The sequence below is a fragment of the Leuciscus leuciscus genome (assembly GCF_965113295.1).
Source record: "Leuciscus leuciscus genome assembly, chromosome: 21".
Classification (NCBI taxonomy): domain Eukaryota; kingdom Metazoa; phylum Chordata; class Actinopteri; order Cypriniformes; family Leuciscidae; genus Leuciscus; species Leuciscus leuciscus.
The window spans coordinates 20126677-20144323 of record NC_138745.1 but is presented as its reverse complement, the minus strand read 5'-3'; the positions used below and the strand labels follow the sequence as shown (position 1 = coordinate 20144323).

Here is a 17647-nt window from a genome sequence, read left to right as displayed (position 1 = left end):
GATAAAATTGTGAATTTCAAAGTATTCTTTATTGCATTAAATGAAACAAAAGAAAAAATACACATGCATTTATTTTTGGATTATCATTCCCTTTTCCCCACAATTGCATGATAGTAAATGAAAACAAACAAACACACACACACACACACACTACACATAGTTACTTTATGTATGTATAGCAATAAAAAAAGTATGACAAATACAATTTAATAAAGGCGAAGGCCATGCAGTTTATTTTATTGTGATATCCAAGGAATAATATACATAAGAAAATTCGGATTAATTGATTAAGCGACGTTTTTTGTTTTTAAGGATGTATAATTCTAGCAAACGGTTGAAGAAGGTGTGTGTGTAGTATTACATAATTCTTTAAAATGCATTATTTATTGTAAATTGTGTTAGTCTTACAACTAGGGTTAGTCTTACACGTGACTTTTATTTTGAAGTTTTGAAGCTATATCCCATTACAAAAAAAAAAAAAAAGAAAAGAAAAAAAAAAGAAAAGAAAAAAAGCTGCTTGTTGTAGCAGACTTCACAGACGCTTTCCACTTTTATCCCCGTTAAACTAATCCGCAAGAGATTTTATTCAACGGCAAGGGGAGCTTGGAAAGGAGGAATTACCTTTCAACGCAGTTCAACTAGGATTGTGTGTAACATCCTTTAGAATAGTCGTGAAATACACAGTAAACGGCTCAAAGACGCGGTGAAGTACTAACGTTACATGGGAACAAATATAAAAGAACGGAGCACAGATTTCCTAGCTGAGATAAACGGCGCTGGAATATAAACATGGATGACGGGCAGCAGCGATGGCTTTGAGGAATTAAGGCCGAATCGTTTCTCGTTCGCTTTCCTTTGTGCACGCCGAATGATTTTAAATCTGCGTTTATGTTATTGGTAAGTTGCTCTTGTTTCTCTAGTTTGTAGATACTTTGTTGTTTTTTCATAATATTTTTTTTCGGACGAACTTCAACTAATAAACTAAATTGATGCTGCTCTTCCAAATAAGTTCAATGTATAACACGAAAAGTGATGATAAACATATGATTTAAAGTCCACCAAAAATCAAATAACAGATCTGTCATTTAGTTATCGTCAAGTTAATTCAAACCCGGGTGATTTTCTTTCTTTCTCGCCAGTCTTTGTTGACGTTTATCGTATCATTTTTTCCCATTCAATGTACATGAATGACTCAGTGTCAGAAAGTATTTTGTGTTCTGCTGAAAAAAGAACGTCATACAGGTTTCATCAACGTTATGGCGAGCGCATATGACAAAAACTAAAGTATCTGATAAAAAAAAAAAGTCAAAGTGAGCTTGTCTCGTAGTGTAAACAATGAAGGTGGCCAATCGTTTACTATGTGAGATATAAACTAAGTTGTAGACATAATGAACATTGTTTAAGAATTTCCTTATTCTTCATGCTCTGTAAATATAAGCATTGAATCCACAATTTATTTTAAGTTTTAGTTAGTTGTCATGTAAATTAGCAATGGTGTGACTGTCATCCTTCAATAAAGTCGGCATGAAATGAAAATTTACCCCGATTTCCATACATGCGTTTCATTCAAAAATCTAAAATCAAATAAGACCTTGTAATTTCGAATCAAAGTCATAACCAGGGGTGTAACAATATATTGTGTCACAAAATTTATATTTTATGTATATATTTTAAATATATCTAGTCAGTGACAGAGTGCAAGCATATTCGTCTAAAATAATTCTGTATTTTCAGCTTCAGAATCATGAATATTTTTATTCTGGTGTCATCATTGTCCTGTGCATTGGGTTATCAGCCCAAGCCTATTCATTTACACCCACAATATAACACCAAATTTAGCATTTTAATCAACAGTACATTTTTTGTTTACCTTTATATATATATATATATATATATATATATATATATATATATATATCTTCGAGTATCGCAATAATATCGTATCTTGAGTTCAGTATCGTGATATTTATCGAATCGTGACGTGAGGGTATCGTTACACCCCTAATCATAACTCAATTTTCCATTGAAATGACTGACTTCGTTCTCTCTGATGACAAATGCCAGACTTGTCCAATCATTTCGTCCACTTAAACCCCGCCCCTTTCTTACAATTGACTGCAAGCTCGCATTCAGATCTGCCTCCATCCAACCAATAACTGATTTATGACCACGTCCTTGCATTTAATTTTTTTTTTGTTGATAATCTGTTATACTCGTATGTACATCACAAAACAAAACAAAACATCTGTCTCTACTTTCCATTTCGTTGTGACTTTAAGCTATAGCTCTGGCTGATTTTAGTTTAATTTCTTTGCTTGTCCACATTATTACAGAGAAATGATTCATGATTAGCCTACATCATACTGTTTCATACTCCTCTTTCATTTCCTCCGATTCACTTTCATGGCATTTTAAAAACAACCAAAAATTGTAGGTTACATCACATTTCTACGTCAGTCCCTCTCATTCAGCATCTTTGATCCCCATGTTGCCATATTACTGATTAGCATCCTAATCTCTCTAACGCCGCAGATTTTGAGACGTGACGTGCCCTTGTCTGATCACTTTGGGGAGGAAGTTAACAGGATGGCTCCAGGCTCGCTAGCCACAATGGCCCCTGCTGGGCCCAACATCTCCTGGTTCCCAGAGGCTCCTCTGCTCACTCCAGAGCAGCCCATATTCCTCATGACCATGACGGCCCAGGCAGTGTCAGGCTTCTTCGTGTGGACAGCACTTCTAATCACTTGCCACCAGGTAAACATCCCCTAATTCAGCTAGGCTTGAGAATATAAACTCAATCAGTGCATTTAATTTTTGTTTGTCATTTTGTACAGATCTACATGCATCTGCGATACTACAGATCTCCCAAGGAGCAGAGGCACATAGTGCGCATCCTTTTCATCGTGCCCATATACGCCTTTGACTCCTGGCTCAGCCTTCTCTTCTTTACCAACGACCAGTACTATGTTTACTTCGACACAGTCAGGGATTGCTATGAGGGTAGGCTTTTTTTTCCTCTTTCAGCTGTCTTTGCATGTGGAGCTTTAAACACGACACCTTTGCGGCCTTTTTTATAGCCGACTCCTGCTAGGGCAGCTCTCTGGATCTGAGGTCAGCTGGGATTTCTAGAAGCGATTGTTGCATAGAAACCGTGTTTATCACGCATCAGTGGAGCGGATGCACATGGATAAACTAATAAACCAGGTGTTCATTTGACACCAGACTAATACAGTGCAGGGTTGTTAGTGTTAACTAAAACTAAAACCATATAAAACCATTTTCATATTATATATATGTGTGTGTGTGTGTGTGTGTGTGTGTAATATAAATATATATATATATGTGTGTATGTATATATGTGTGTGTGTGTTATATATTATATATTATATATATATATATATATACATACATACATGCATGCATATATACACACACACACATATATATATATATATATATGTGTGTGTGTGTGTGTGTGTGTGTGTATATATATATGCGTGTATATATCAAATTATCTTAGTTCAGTTAGATGTCATGGCAACATTTCTCATTTTCATTTTAGTGGAAATACTAAAATAATTAAAACTAAATAAACTAAAACTTAATAACATCTATATAGACATAATAACTAATGAATGAATTAACTATAAAGACAAAACTAATAAAAAATGCCCAAAACACAGCAAAGTTATTGAAACTAGATAAAATTTAAATAAAAACGGCACATATAAAAATAAAATTGAATTAAAAATATTAACAAAAACTATAATGCTATCTCAGTCTCAGTGATACTAAAATAACACTGGTACAGTGCCATAGCAATATTCACATTATGTATTTAAGTGATAATTAATTTTGGTTCTGGCTTGGTTGTAAATAGCAAGTGGTATAATTTGATTTCCATATATATATTTGGATAGGCTTAATTGGGTGTGAGACTGTTCCAAATGTTATGTGGGGCAATTAAAGTGGGAGGGAGAGATTAGTGAGCTCTTGTTCACACTAACTTGACCTTCAGCTGCACCGCTGTCGGTTTCTCGCACACTGAAGAGCAGCTGTGGCTGCAGGGTCCATGTGATATATATAGAGCTGAGATCCAACCTCCACTGTCACTGTCACATGCAGAGATTCACACATTCACTGCCCCACAGAGCAAGGGACGAGGACAAATTAACACCCTCGGGTGAATATTGGCACAGTTCAGTCGCTTCATAAGCAGGAGCACAGTTCTTGATTTGATCTATTCGAGTCGCACATGCACGTTTCATACCATTTTGCTTGATTTAATAGAGTGCAACAGGTTCTGGACATAAAAAAAATATACATTTTAGAAACATTATAGAAACGTTTCATGATATGACTTTTGTGATTCCAACTTAATTTTTTTACGTAAAAAAAAAAAACACTCCATAAAAATGGAAAGAAATTAATACCATTATTTACTTTTTTTCAGACCACAAAAGGAGAAATAAAAAAAAAAGCCCTGCGCTTATACATATAATGGCAGTGAATAGCGACCAAAATCAAGCTTTTAAAATATATTTATTGGCATTTATTTGAACGTTAAAGCTGTACAGATCATTAAGACTTCTGGAACAAAACTAGAACATAAATAAAATATTCATTTTCATACATCACAGTTCATTGATTTTCGCTATGTAATTTTACCTTTGCTACTTTATCAAAGTTATTAGTTGTTCTGCTGGACACGTATATTTAACATTATCAATACATAAGAGGTGGGTAGTTCAATCATCCCAAACCATCTGATCCACTTGATTGCGATAGTGTAAAAATGCAATACAAGTCTTTAGGTTTCCCTTTAACTACAATGTCAGCTTTTCAGAGGCAAGACTGCTGGTCTTTTCTTTAACCCATTGACTAGGCGAGGGTCTTTGGGTCTCTTTCCATTTTAAAACAATAGCACGCTTGGCCTGTAGCAAACTAAAATAGATCAGTTTGCGCTTTCTTTCATTCACAACCAAATTTACTGGGTGTATATATGAAATATGAAATTTCGTTTTTTTTTTTTCACCAAACCCTATCGTATGCCCCCAGAACACTTGGAATATATGACACGTGTTGCATTGGATACATTTTTTTAAAATTGAGTTTGGTCACTATTCACTGCAATTTTATGGCTTCAGAAAAAATTCTAAAAAAATAATAAAATTAAAATTATTTCACAATATTATTGTTTTTACTGTATTTTTGATCAAATAAATGCAAACCCCAACGTATGAACGGTAGTGTACATTTTGGCTTCAAATCAAAGTTTATAATAGTGTGATTCCTCTCTGATCTGGTTGGTTTGATCCGTGCCTTAGAACTCTTATGGAGAAAATTAATGGGTAAAATACCAAGACTACTAAAAATGTATATAACTGTGGGTGTCCTATAATCGGCTGTAGGAAAGCACATGGTGTACTCAAGGGATGAAGGATGCTGGTATTTACAGTCTTTTTAGATTTTTTTCGTGCCATGCCCAGACCATCACGAGGGATGTTTCGCCGTGCACCACTGTGCCATTGTTTGGCATTGCCTTTTGTTGGTGTTTGGTGAAACTCTGATGAGGGGATTTAGTCCGAAAGGTCCGCTGTGCTTGACTGCCAGTGCCACAGTATGAGATTAAACTGCATAAGAAAGGTTCTTCTGATCATTTAATCCACAACATTGCTTACTACCAAATTTGTTTGCTGGTTTTTTTTGTGAAAAATGATCACAAGACTTGAGTCTCTGGTTTTGTATCACCCTTGTGAGATGAAAATACAACTGCAATTGTATTCCAATGCTAATTCAATCTATCTTTGAATTTTTTTCCACAGCATTTGTGATCTATAACTTCTTGAGCCTTTGTTATGAATACCTTGGAGGAGAGAGCGCTATCATGGCCGAGATCAGAGGAAAACCCATTGAGTGAGTGTCATATTCCAGTTATTCTCATGTGAAAATGTTTTTTAGTAATGCTTGCCTCAGGATCAGTTCTCTTTCTGGTGTATGATGAGACTCTATAGGTGCATTTGTGCAACTTTAAGTTAAGTAATAGCTTCACATCTTAAATGAAACCTGTCTCTGTTTTGCTACAGGTCCAGCTGTATATATGGAACATGTTGTCTTTGGGGCAAGACCTACTCCATTGGCTTCCTTAGATTCTGCAAACAGGTTTGATTATTAAATACCTCTTGTAGTCCTTGCACCTTTTTATAAATTATCCAGGTATTTTGAGTAATTTGTTTGTTGGTTCTTTTCACAGGCCACTTTACAGTTCTGTGTGGTAAAACCCCTGATGGCCATGATTACAGTCATCCTACAGGCTTTTGGGAAGTATCGTGATGGAGACTTCAAGTATGTGCTTCTCATGTGATGTCTGTAACAGTTTAAACTATGTTAAACTGTACATTTTTTGTAAGGAACTGAATTCTTGATTTTAGAGTTGTATTTCTGATCCCACAGTGTCGCTAGCGGTTATCTGTATGTGACTATCATCTACAACATCTCCGTCAGCCTGTCCCTCTACGCCCTCTTCCTGTTCTACTTTTCCACCCGAGACCTCCTCAGTCCCTACAGGCCCATGCTCAAGTTCCTCATGGTCAAATCGGTCATCTTCCTCTCCTTCTGGCAAGGTCAGCAGATCTGTTGCTTAAGAAATACAGTATTCAACAAAAGGTCAAAATTGGCCCTAAAACAAGTTACTTAAAAACAAGTCTTATTGTCTACGTTATTCTAAAGGAAAAAAACTGCTCCACCCATGAAATTACTGTCTTTTTCAACCAAGGCGTTTATGCTATTGCTACCCAATTACTGTTTTAGGCATCTGCATGTTATGTCAGTTCTTTAGGGATAATTTCAGAGTCTGACTCTTTTTATTTTATTTTTTTATTCTTGTAACTTATTTTACAGAATATAAAGTAAGTAGAGCTTGCGACTATCACATTCATTTGGTGTGATTATTTATGGAATAAATAACACGTTAGAATGTATTAATGATCTGTACTTGATCTTACATTGCATGCAGTTTAGTTATGAACATGATGCTGGGCAACGACTGACTGTGATGAAGACTATTTGAATGCAGTTAAAATGCCACTAAAATTCAAGCAAAAAAAAAAAACCTGTATAGGTTTTTGTTTTATATTTATATCATGTGATATAATTTGCTGGTCTTTCAGGCATGCTGCTGGCCATCCTGGAGAAGTGTGGTGCGATTCCTAAGATCAGCTCTCCTGAGGTTTCTGTCGGCGAGGGAACTGTTGCGGCTGGATACCAGAACTTCATTATTTGCATTGAGATGTTCTTTGCAGCGTTGGCCTTGCGACATGCGTTTACATACAAAGTCTACATGGACAAAAGACTGGATTCCCTTGGTGAGCTTTAGACCTTCCCTAAATGGTGTATGTTTTTTCCCTTCTCCAATATATGTAAATGCTTATTGTTAAAAAGAAGTTTAAATACACACTACTGTTCAAAAGGTTGGAATAGGTAAGATTTTTTTTTAAAAAATTAAAAAACATTATCTTATGCTTACATAGGCTCCATTTATTTGATCAAAATTCAATAAAAACAGCAATGTTGTACAATATCATTTTCTTTATATATTTTAAAATGTATTCCTGTGATGGCATTACTCTGGTCTTCAGTGTCAGATGATTTTTCAGAAATCATTCTAATATGCTGATTTGATGCTCAAGAAACATTTCTTGTTATAATGGATGTTAAATATTTTTGTGGAAATATTTTTGTGGAAACTGATCATTTTTTTTTCATGATTCTTTGATAAATAGAAAGTTCAAAAGAACAAGTATTTATTTAAAATAGACATTTTTGTAACAGTATAACTTGTGATCTATTTAATGCTTCTTTTCTGAATAATATTAGTATTCATATAAGTATTAATATAATAATACAAGAAGTATAAATACAATAAAAAAAAAATCTTACCCCAAACTTTTCAACCGTAGAATATATATATATATATATAGTGCTGTCAAATCGATTAATTGCATGTAACATAAAAGTTACTAAATATATATTATTATCTTTATATATATATATATATATATATATATAATATATATACTTACACACACATATATATATATATTATATAAACACAAACTTTTATGTTAGATGCGATTAATCGATTTGACAGCACTAACATCTATACAGATTCCAGAATGTTTTATTGAAATTTCAAGAAAAGTAATTCTCTCTTAACATTTTGTCAGTGATAATGGCTTGGATCTCATGACTTTCTCTTTTCCTCTTCTGCTTCTATGTAAATCATCATTTATTCCTCAATCCATCCATTAATATGGCTGATCTGTTATTTCAATGCTTCATTTTTTTTTTATCTACCTTTCATATTCTCTTAATTTTGTTTGGTCATCCCATGCAACACATCCAACCTTCCGCCCATTTCCGTCCTTTCTCTGTTTCTCATTTTCATGCTGCACTCTAAAGGCCCTGTTCCTACATATGGACAGTACGGTAGGCTACAGTTCTTGATCTTAACGCCCATCTCCTCTCTATTTGATAGTGCAGGGACAGTGAAATCTTAAAGGGATAGTTTGACCAAAAAAGAAAACTCTTGTGTTTTTCCTCTCTTTCTCTTCTCTCATTCCGTCATCAACCTTTAATTAAGTTCTCCGTCTTTCTCAAGGTCGCTGTGCCCCCATGAAGAGCATCTCCAGCAGCTTGAAGGAGACCATGAATCCTGGAGACATGGTTCAGGATGCCATCCACAATTTCTCCCCAGCCTACCAACAGTACACCCAGCAATCCACCCTTGAGCAGGGAGTCACGGCACCGCCCGTATCCCGTAATCACAGCTGCTTGAGCGCCCGGGACAATGAGAAAACCCTGCTGCTTAGTTCTGATGATGAGTTTTAACTCACTTCACATCGTCCTGAACAAAGGTACTCCGCAAGGGACTGTTTACTGCTGTGGTAGTGTAATGATGAGGTTAAGATAACGTAGAGACAGGTTATTAAAGGACCATCTTAAGCAAGTAGAGACGTTCTAGTGCAGTAGAATATGAAATTAAGCTGCTTATACTTAGTCGTTAAAACAGACTTTCAATGATGTGCTTTTGTCCGATGTTGTTTATACAAAGACTTAAATAATACATTCATCTGTACGTTTGCATTTTTGGCCAAATTTTGAAATCCTACATGGTCTGACTTTTCAGCGTTTGAATTGATGTATTTTTTTTAAGCTTCTAGTTTTACATAGTGGATGTTTGCACATCCCAGCATATTTATAAAGAGCAGTGTATTTGAGGGCCGTTCGATGGGAATGTTTCCGTTTCTGATTTACAAGTTCAAGTGCACCTTTGCTTCCCTTTCGTCAGTGTTTATAGCTCTCCCAGTGATTTAAAGGGCAGGTACAGCTGTGAATGAGAGAGCACAGTGACAGTAGAGGCAGTACCAGCTGTTTAAACACACCGTTGTTGTTTTGACGGATGATTTAAGGGACGTGGAGAGGTTGATGGTCCACGATAAGATTAAAGATTAATGCAGTCTGGATTATATGGCTGTAATTGAAGCATTAAGATTAGCACAAGCTTTTGTGAAAGTGTGACCACGGCAGAAAAACATCTTTCTAGGTTAGCTGAGCGGTTTAAAAATAGATTTAGGTTATGTTTCTTAATGTATGCTAGATTTCCACAGAGAATGCAGTCAACTATCCCTTTAAAGGGATAGTTCACCCAAAAATAAAAATTCTGTCATAATTTACTTGGTGTCAAGTTGTTCTAAACCTGTAAGAGTTTCTTTCTTCTGTTGAACACAAAAGAAGATATTTTGAAGAATGTTGGTAACCAGACAGTTGACGGCACCCATGGATATCCATTGTAGGAAAAAAAAATACTATGGAAGTCAATGGGTGCCGTCAACTGTCTGGTTACCAACATTCATCAAAATATCTTATTTTGTGTTCGACACAAGACAGAAACTCATACAGGTTTTGAACAACTTGAGGGTGAGTAAATTGTAAAAACTTTCATTTTTGGGTGAACTATCTCTTTAAATAGGCATTGATCCTAGATATCCCACTAGAGGGAGGCATTTCTCACAGTTTATTCCCTTTATCTTTATGGGACACGCCTGTTATCACTGACCTTTTGAGAGCCACACCAAAGTCTCTCCCATTCTTTAGAAGCTTCCGCCACTGCGCTTTACCTCTTCAGATAGCCGTAGGCCCTTGATAACCAAGCGTGAAGCTTGCGGCTGGTTATGTACGTCTTTGGAGTTACTTATTAACTGTCCTACGCTTTTATTGGTACAATAGAGGCCAGTATAAACACAATGCAGCTGGAACCAAGTACGAGTATGTATGGTACCTGCTTATAGTTATTATGGTAGTGTTTTGCAGTGTATTCTTTGTAAGGGGAGGGCTTCTTTTAATAATATAGACGTTATTGTAACTTGCACTAAGCAGTTTTGTATATTTAGAATATTTTGGCAAGCTATTTGTGTACCAATGCACCATATGTTATTATTCAGAGAGTGGTTTAAAGTAACATAGGAAGCGCTATTACATTTAAAAATATATATATTTTGTGGAAACATATTTTGAAGTTACACTAAGACATTCTTTGTACTGTCATGTTATTTGAAACAGAGCATTATGTATTACTATGTCAAAGATTTTGCTTCTATATTTTTCCCTTGATGCTCTGACCTAGGAAACAATAAAGAATTTTGTCTGTAAATATTTGTGCGATAGTTTTCACTCAATGAACACATGTAATTCTATGTACAATATATACAACATTTATTTCAATTAAATGATATAAAATAGACAATGAATTTACCATAGAAAAATACAGATAATAAATACAAACGTCAATAGTTTTTTTTTTTTGTGTGTGTGTGCTCTGCCCTCTTACAAAACATTCGGCACATTGTTCTGAAGCACAAGTGTCATGGGCATGATATTACCAGGTTAGATTCTCAGTACGGACGATGACATCGCTAACTACACTTAATTAGAAAATCACCAGAGATATCCACGTTACCTGATCATACAGCATTACCCCGTTTACTGGAATAAACCAGGCATGTAGTTAGCAAGAGTCATCTCAACAACCATGGGTTAATGTACATGTGATATCATTTTTGTCTTTCACTTTCCTTCTGTCACTTTCTTATCCTCCTTTTTTTTCCCTCCCATGTGAGCCACAAGTGCTCACTTCTCCTTCTGGCTGCTCTCTTCCGTATTTTTCTCTAATTTCACATCTTCCACAGATTCCCCTTCCACTCTCTTTTCCTTCTAATGGTATTTTTTTTTTTTTTATATTCCAGCTTTCCAAAATATTCAGATACGTTTTTTAATCATAAATAGCAAATAATATATATGGTCTTGGTTTTAAATACAAAAATACCACTACAAACAAGTCGCTCTAATATTAGTACAAATATGACCCTCACACATACTGAATCATATTACAAGTAATGGGGCTTTATACCTTACCATTACTAAACTAATAACTCATTACAACAAGTAAACATTACAACAAAAAAAAACCAACAAAAAAATAAAAATAACACAATAATTAAAAGAATGACCCCAAACTAGTCAAACAGAAGTAGTATATAGACAGATCACAGCACTAATTACCTTCAAACATCTTGTTTGGAACACAAATAAAATAGCTTTTATGTCTGTTGTTGAACATTTGTCTTTTATACAAACATTAAAATATATATAAATGGCATGTATCAATAGTTCTGCAAGTTCTCTAGTCCCATGATGATACATTAATACCAAAGAGATATTCCAGCAAAACTAACCAGCTTCTGAAATGTTGGTGGTCCCACATGATAACAAGTTTTAGGACTATTTTAATGTATCACCACCCAGAAAGCACAGTAATGGGCATAGAAATAGCATAATGCTATCATTAGCAATAGCTTTGTGCAGACTTCTGCACTTGTCATGATATTCGAGGCCACAACAACAGTACTGAGATTATTCTTGGACATTTATTAGACTGTATATTCAGTCTGTGTGTGTTTATATACGTTAGTGAATCTGTAATTCCCAAGTGGTACTTGTTTTTCTTCCTGTATATGTGAGTATACATGGTCCTGTCTGTCTGTCTGTCTGTCTGTCGGTCGGTCGCGATCATACTGTGTACCTATGTGTGTCTGCGTCTCCATGCGAGCGTGGGGCTCTAGGATGCTCCCTGGTCTCTAGGGTTGTGCACCTGCTGCGGTGTCTTCACTATGGTAATGACGGAGGCTGTGTTCAGACGGGGTGTGGTGGCGAGCAGACTGCCTCCTCCAGATTCCAAACCTCTGGCGAAGCGCTGGAGGGCAGCGAGACGAGCACCCAACCCTTCCAGCTCTCGCCTCATGCCTGCGTTCTCTGCGCCCAGCCGCTCCACCTCCCGCTGCAGCTCCTTCTTCTGCTGCTCCAGGGCCTCTCGCTGGGACACGCGCTTCACCCGGCAGCTCGCCGCGTAGCCGCGGTTTTTCAGCGTGCGCCGCCTCTGCTTCAGCTTCTGCACCTCCTCGCGTGACAAACCGCGTAAGTGCATGTTGAGCTCGCGCACCGATAGTGACATGAGCTCGCTGTCGCTCAGCACTGGGACGTTCTCGCCACATTCCCTCTTCACCTGAAACAATGGGACAGTTGGATGAAGCTTTATCAGGGTTAAAGATTTCATTTCAAAGATCATTTAATAGCCACAATTTATAAGTGATATTTCAGATCCAATAAGTATTGACTAGAAAAATATTCACTACAAAACTTCGGTAACACTTTTAACGTATTAACTAACAATGAGCAATACATTTGTTACAATATTTATAAAAAATTTAAATACAGCTGTTCATTGTTTGTTCATGTTCACAGTGCATTAACTAATGTTAACAAATACAACCTTTGATTTTAATAACGTTTTAGTAAATGTTGAAATTAATATTAACTAAGATTAATAAATGCTGAGGAAGTATTGTTCATTCTTAGTTCACGTTAACTAAGGTAGTTAACTAATGTTAAATAATGAACGTTATTGTAAAGTGTTACCAAACATTCATGCTTTTTAGTGAGTTTATAGGTTTGAACTCATTTCCATTACTTTTCCAGCCCTGCTTGTGCCATGCCACCGCATATAAAGAAATGTTGACTAATTTTTCAGTTACATTTCTGTGGTTGCCAGAAAAATACAGTTAAAATGTTTCAGGTATGTAATATTGGTGCCTTTATCCACCTTATTTTTAACGTAAGAACAGTCGCGGCCATTTTTAACTTCAAGAAGTGTCATCCACTTCGTTATTTTAGCTGTATGAAAACAGCCCTTTATGCTGCTAGATATTAAAAACTGGTATTTCTTATATTATTTTGATTTATTACCATATTCATAAACACACTGGTTTGTAGCGGAAATAGTGTTACAGTTTACCTTGCACCTTATTCTTCTAGTTATTTACCTATTGTGGCGAATGAATCATAATTTTTGCACAATCACAGAAAATAGCTTACTTTTTTGGGGATATTTTTTCAACCTATAACTATATTTCATTAAGTGATTTAATGGTAAAATACCCAAGTCGTCTTTTTAACGTAAAATGTACTGATAACCACCATAATAATACAGGTGGTTCATCAGAGTTCATCATAAGTGGCTGATCCATAAAACATGGCCAGAATTTGTATATCAATGCACAGGATCACACACACACACACACACACACACACACACACACATATAAACACCATCAGCGTAACACACCTGCCACTAAAACAATGCAGTAAACGCTAAAGAAAATGTAACAAAACAATATAATGTACATTACCAATAACATAAATGAGAATAAAAGAAACATAAAATATAATGATGTGTGATCATAAACAGTGACTACTGGGAATGTCCTTTTACAGTAAATTATACAGTAAATCATGGATTTTATCAGTGCAAACATAATTTTGAAAGTATTTTACAGTACAAATAAATACGTAGCGATGTTACACCATTTTTTTATTTTTTTTTATTTAAGATTCTTATTTTTGCCTTCATTATGACAGGAAGCGAAGTTAGAGGGGGGACGGGATCGGGAAAGGTCCACGAGCCGGGACTTGAACTCGGGACGCCTGAAGCACAACTGCGCTATTTGTCTGTGCGCTGCCAATGAGGCTATTGGCGCCGACACAAAATTGATGTATATGTAAAGTGTATATGGTAAGGTAACTTAGTTAACCAATTAACAGGTTTTTACTATAGCATTTTACGGTATTCTTAAAGTGTGACAAATAAATGTGTATTCAGTAAAATGATCTTTACCTTGAGGGCTTTACTAGCTCTGCCGTCTGAAGTCATTGTCTGGTTTTATGTATCCCTGAATGTATCCCTGAAACCTGTAAATACCAAAAATAACAGATTATCATCAAATGAATGTTATATAAAGACCCAATGTATTGTGAATAGTCAAAGCTAAAGGCTCCACACAGTGATCCGACTATATTCACAATGCTGCAAAAAGCCTTGAGTGCCTAACTTGCATAAAAACAATTTCAATGACTCAAATTTTTTATTAAAATGTTATTTTATTACACAGATTCATTAAGTGACAGTGACATCTTCCACTTGAAGAAATGTACACTGACATAACAGCGTTACTATACAACAGAAATTACAATCTGCTATGCGAGATGCGCCATTGATGTGATAATTCGTTTTTTAGTCGATATCTGTTGGTAGTTTTATTACTATATTACTATATGTTATAGTATTATTACTATAATAGTAATAAAGAATCAATAAGTTGAAGTATAAAGGCCAGTTCACACCAAAAACAATAACCATAACTATATTCGCATCCACACCGTTTAAGCTCGTGCTGCAGTTTTGCAGTCTACCCTTTAAATACTCTGGCTCTTTAAATCAGGAAGAATTCTGATTGATTGGCTGTCAATGTTTTGTTTTTATCATTCATCAGATGGGGATAAAAAAAATCATTATGAAAATTATTCCAATGATATTGTTTCTCTGTGCCATTATCGTTATAGTTTTTAGTGTGGACTCGATTTTTAAAACGATTACTATATTGTTATAGCTATTGTCCTTGGTGTAAAAATGTTATATTACAGATTCATTATTAATGTTTTTTTAAATATTGATTCATTTTCCAATTAATTATTTCTAAAATGTAATTGCAGCAATTGTTATGCGTGCTGTTTAATATCTTTAAATAAATAATGTGATATATATCGGCTTTGTATCTTTAAGATATCGGCATCAGCCATCAAAAAAAAAAAAAATCCATATTGGTCGACCCGAACAGGTGTATCGCGTCATAGCTGTTAATGTATCGTGGGTTACAATTCTTGTTTCCATATTTTCTAAATCTAGACTTCCCGTATCCAAACTGTAGCACTTTTTTTCTTTACAGTGAATCATGCCTGGTCAAAGTCCAGATGAAGAAGTAAACGCTGCTGACCATGAGTTTCCCGTCATGTGTGGGAAGTGCACCTATCATCCGCGAGCTGCCTCAAATAACCGCCTGAGCTTTTCCACAGAGTCACAGTGATTCAGCACAAGTCCTCCATTCCTGTCTTCGCAGCAGCTCCTTACTTTCTTTTCACATTTTCATGTTTTACAAAATGTATAAAATTCCCAGTTACTTAGTCACAACAAATATTATCACTCACATATAAAATTATCTCTCATAAAACCCAGATAGACGATTTAGTGAACAACAAAAGTCTTGTGCTGTCGTTTCCCCCCAAACGTCTTCAGTTTACATTCTCCAAAATAAACATTGCGTTACGCACACAGCGACAATTTAACCTAAATATTTTAAATAACCAAGTAACCGTATATATAAAACATAATGAAGCGGTGTGACAACGTAGGAATTCGTTTGACATATTTCCAGTTCAAACCAAACCAAGACATTGCTGACTAGTCGTTTCTCATAGTAAACAACATACACGTTTAGTGTAGTTCCTAAGCATAACACATAAAAAATGTTGATAAACATATACGGTATATATAAAGCTTATACATTTTAACGGTCTGAATCGACGACATCTACTACGCAGCTATTTCCTTATTACGCGTTAGCTTGTTGCTACACCTAACATCGTGATAAAAACACACGCGATATGAGCTCATGATGACTAATACTATTTAATTGTATAATATACTACTCCAAATCATCTTAATACAACATTTAAGCTTTAACAGTATCAACTGTGGATATTATGTTAAAACAAACACTGACTGCATGTACTACAGCAGCTTTGCTAACACCCCACCGTTTCCTTAGTGTAAACAAATGTCGAAAGGAGGAAAAAAATAGAAAATCTTGCCTGGTGTTGATTTCCCCCTCTTCGCTAATTTCAAATGAAGATGAATATTGATCTGTCCACGATTCTCACTGCTGGTCCGGTATTTCGACTGACATGTACGTTATCGCAGCACGGCCCGTGTTTAGACGGACTAGAGAGCTAAACGCCTTTTTCCCGGAATCAGTCCTCCATCAGCGGGCTGGATCCTTTCATTCATAAAAAACACACACACAAGATGACTCAAGCCTTTAAGAATGAGGGCGGGACCTCAGAGCACAAAAATATCAGTCAACAACCTTGTGAAACTTCTTTTTATTAACCCATTTAATCCCAGTGACATTTAGGTTTATGTTTATAATGTCTAAAAAAAGAGTTGATGTATTTTACAATGAAAGTGCAAACTGTCAATAATATTTACACGGTTTGTGCACAGCCGTTTAATTCCATTAAATAGAATGTACCATCCCAAAAAATGTAGGCCTATATAAGGATAATAAATCTCTTAAAAAAAGTTTATTTCATAAACATATTTACATAAACACTTGAATATATTAAGTTAGTACTTGCTAATCTTTTTTTAAGCTTGTAGGCCTATTGTATCATTTTAACATTTCAATTCCCTAAAGGGATATGTCACCCAAAAATTACAATTTTGTCATACTTACCTTCAATAAAACAGTTGACGGCACCCATAGACTTACCTAAAAAAAAAAAACTAAGTCAATGGGTGCTGTCAACTGTAACAACATCCTTTAAATATCTTCTTTTGTGTTTAACAGAAGAAAGAAACTCTGGATTGGAACAACATCTTCCAGGGTGAGAAAATGATGACAACATTTTAATTTTGGGGTGAACTATCTCCTTAAATGTTTGAATTTAAATGTTGAAATTTGTATGGAAAAGCTACATAAAAGTAAAACACATGTAAAACAAGCATATGTAAAACATTCATACAGCTGCCAATATTTATAGGCTATTAAGGTAATACTTCTCTTTTTCCTATTTATCATGATTACAATACAAACAAACATGTAGGCTATGTGAGCATATTTGTGATCAATGGGGCAACACAGACAGACATTTATTTTCGAACAAATAACTACTTGATTCACATTGTATTTACACATTATTGTTCCATAAAAATGAACCAAGGTAAAAGTAAAAATAATAATAATGATAATGATTGTTTAGCAATTCTTTCCCCCACAAAATTGCCTGTCACTAAAAAAGCTGCTTATGTTAATGTATTGTTCACTAACTTTAACCTTGTAGTTTCCCATTGATTACAATTGTGACCATGAATGAAACACATGCTTTCACTTAACATTAAAACGTATTTAGACATGCAGTT

At 35.3% G+C, this 17647-nt stretch overlaps 2 protein-coding genes across 2 annotated transcripts; one reads left to right on the top strand and one right to left on the bottom strand.

Moving 5' to 3' along the window:
* The first annotated feature begins 512 nt into the window (after window positions 1–512).
* On the top strand, window positions 513–11525 carry tmem184ba (transmembrane protein 184ba). The gene is made up of 9 exons (XM_082152294.1): window positions 513–897; window positions 2533–2754; window positions 2835–3000; window positions 5826–5916; window positions 6087–6162; window positions 6254–6345; window positions 6454–6623; window positions 7170–7364; window positions 8660–11525. Exons 1-9 carry the CDS (start codon window positions 889–891, stop codon window positions 8887–8889), a joined length of 1251 nt encoding a protein of 416 aa, XP_082008420.1. The 5' UTR covers window positions 513–888; the 3' UTR covers window positions 8890–11525.
* On the bottom strand, window positions 10750–16526 carry maff (v-maf avian musculoaponeurotic fibrosarcoma oncogene homolog F). The gene is made up of 3 exons (XM_082152295.1): window positions 16318–16526; window positions 14288–14361; window positions 10750–12619 (listed from the first exon to the last, which is right to left on the bottom strand). The coding sequence occupies exons 2-3, from the start codon at window positions 14321–14323 to the stop codon at window positions 12176–12178; spliced, it is 480 nt and encodes a 159-aa protein (XP_082008421.1). The 5' UTR covers window positions 14324–14361; window positions 16318–16526; the 3' UTR covers window positions 10750–12175.
* Between the last annotated feature and the right edge of the window lie 1121 nt (window positions 16527–17647).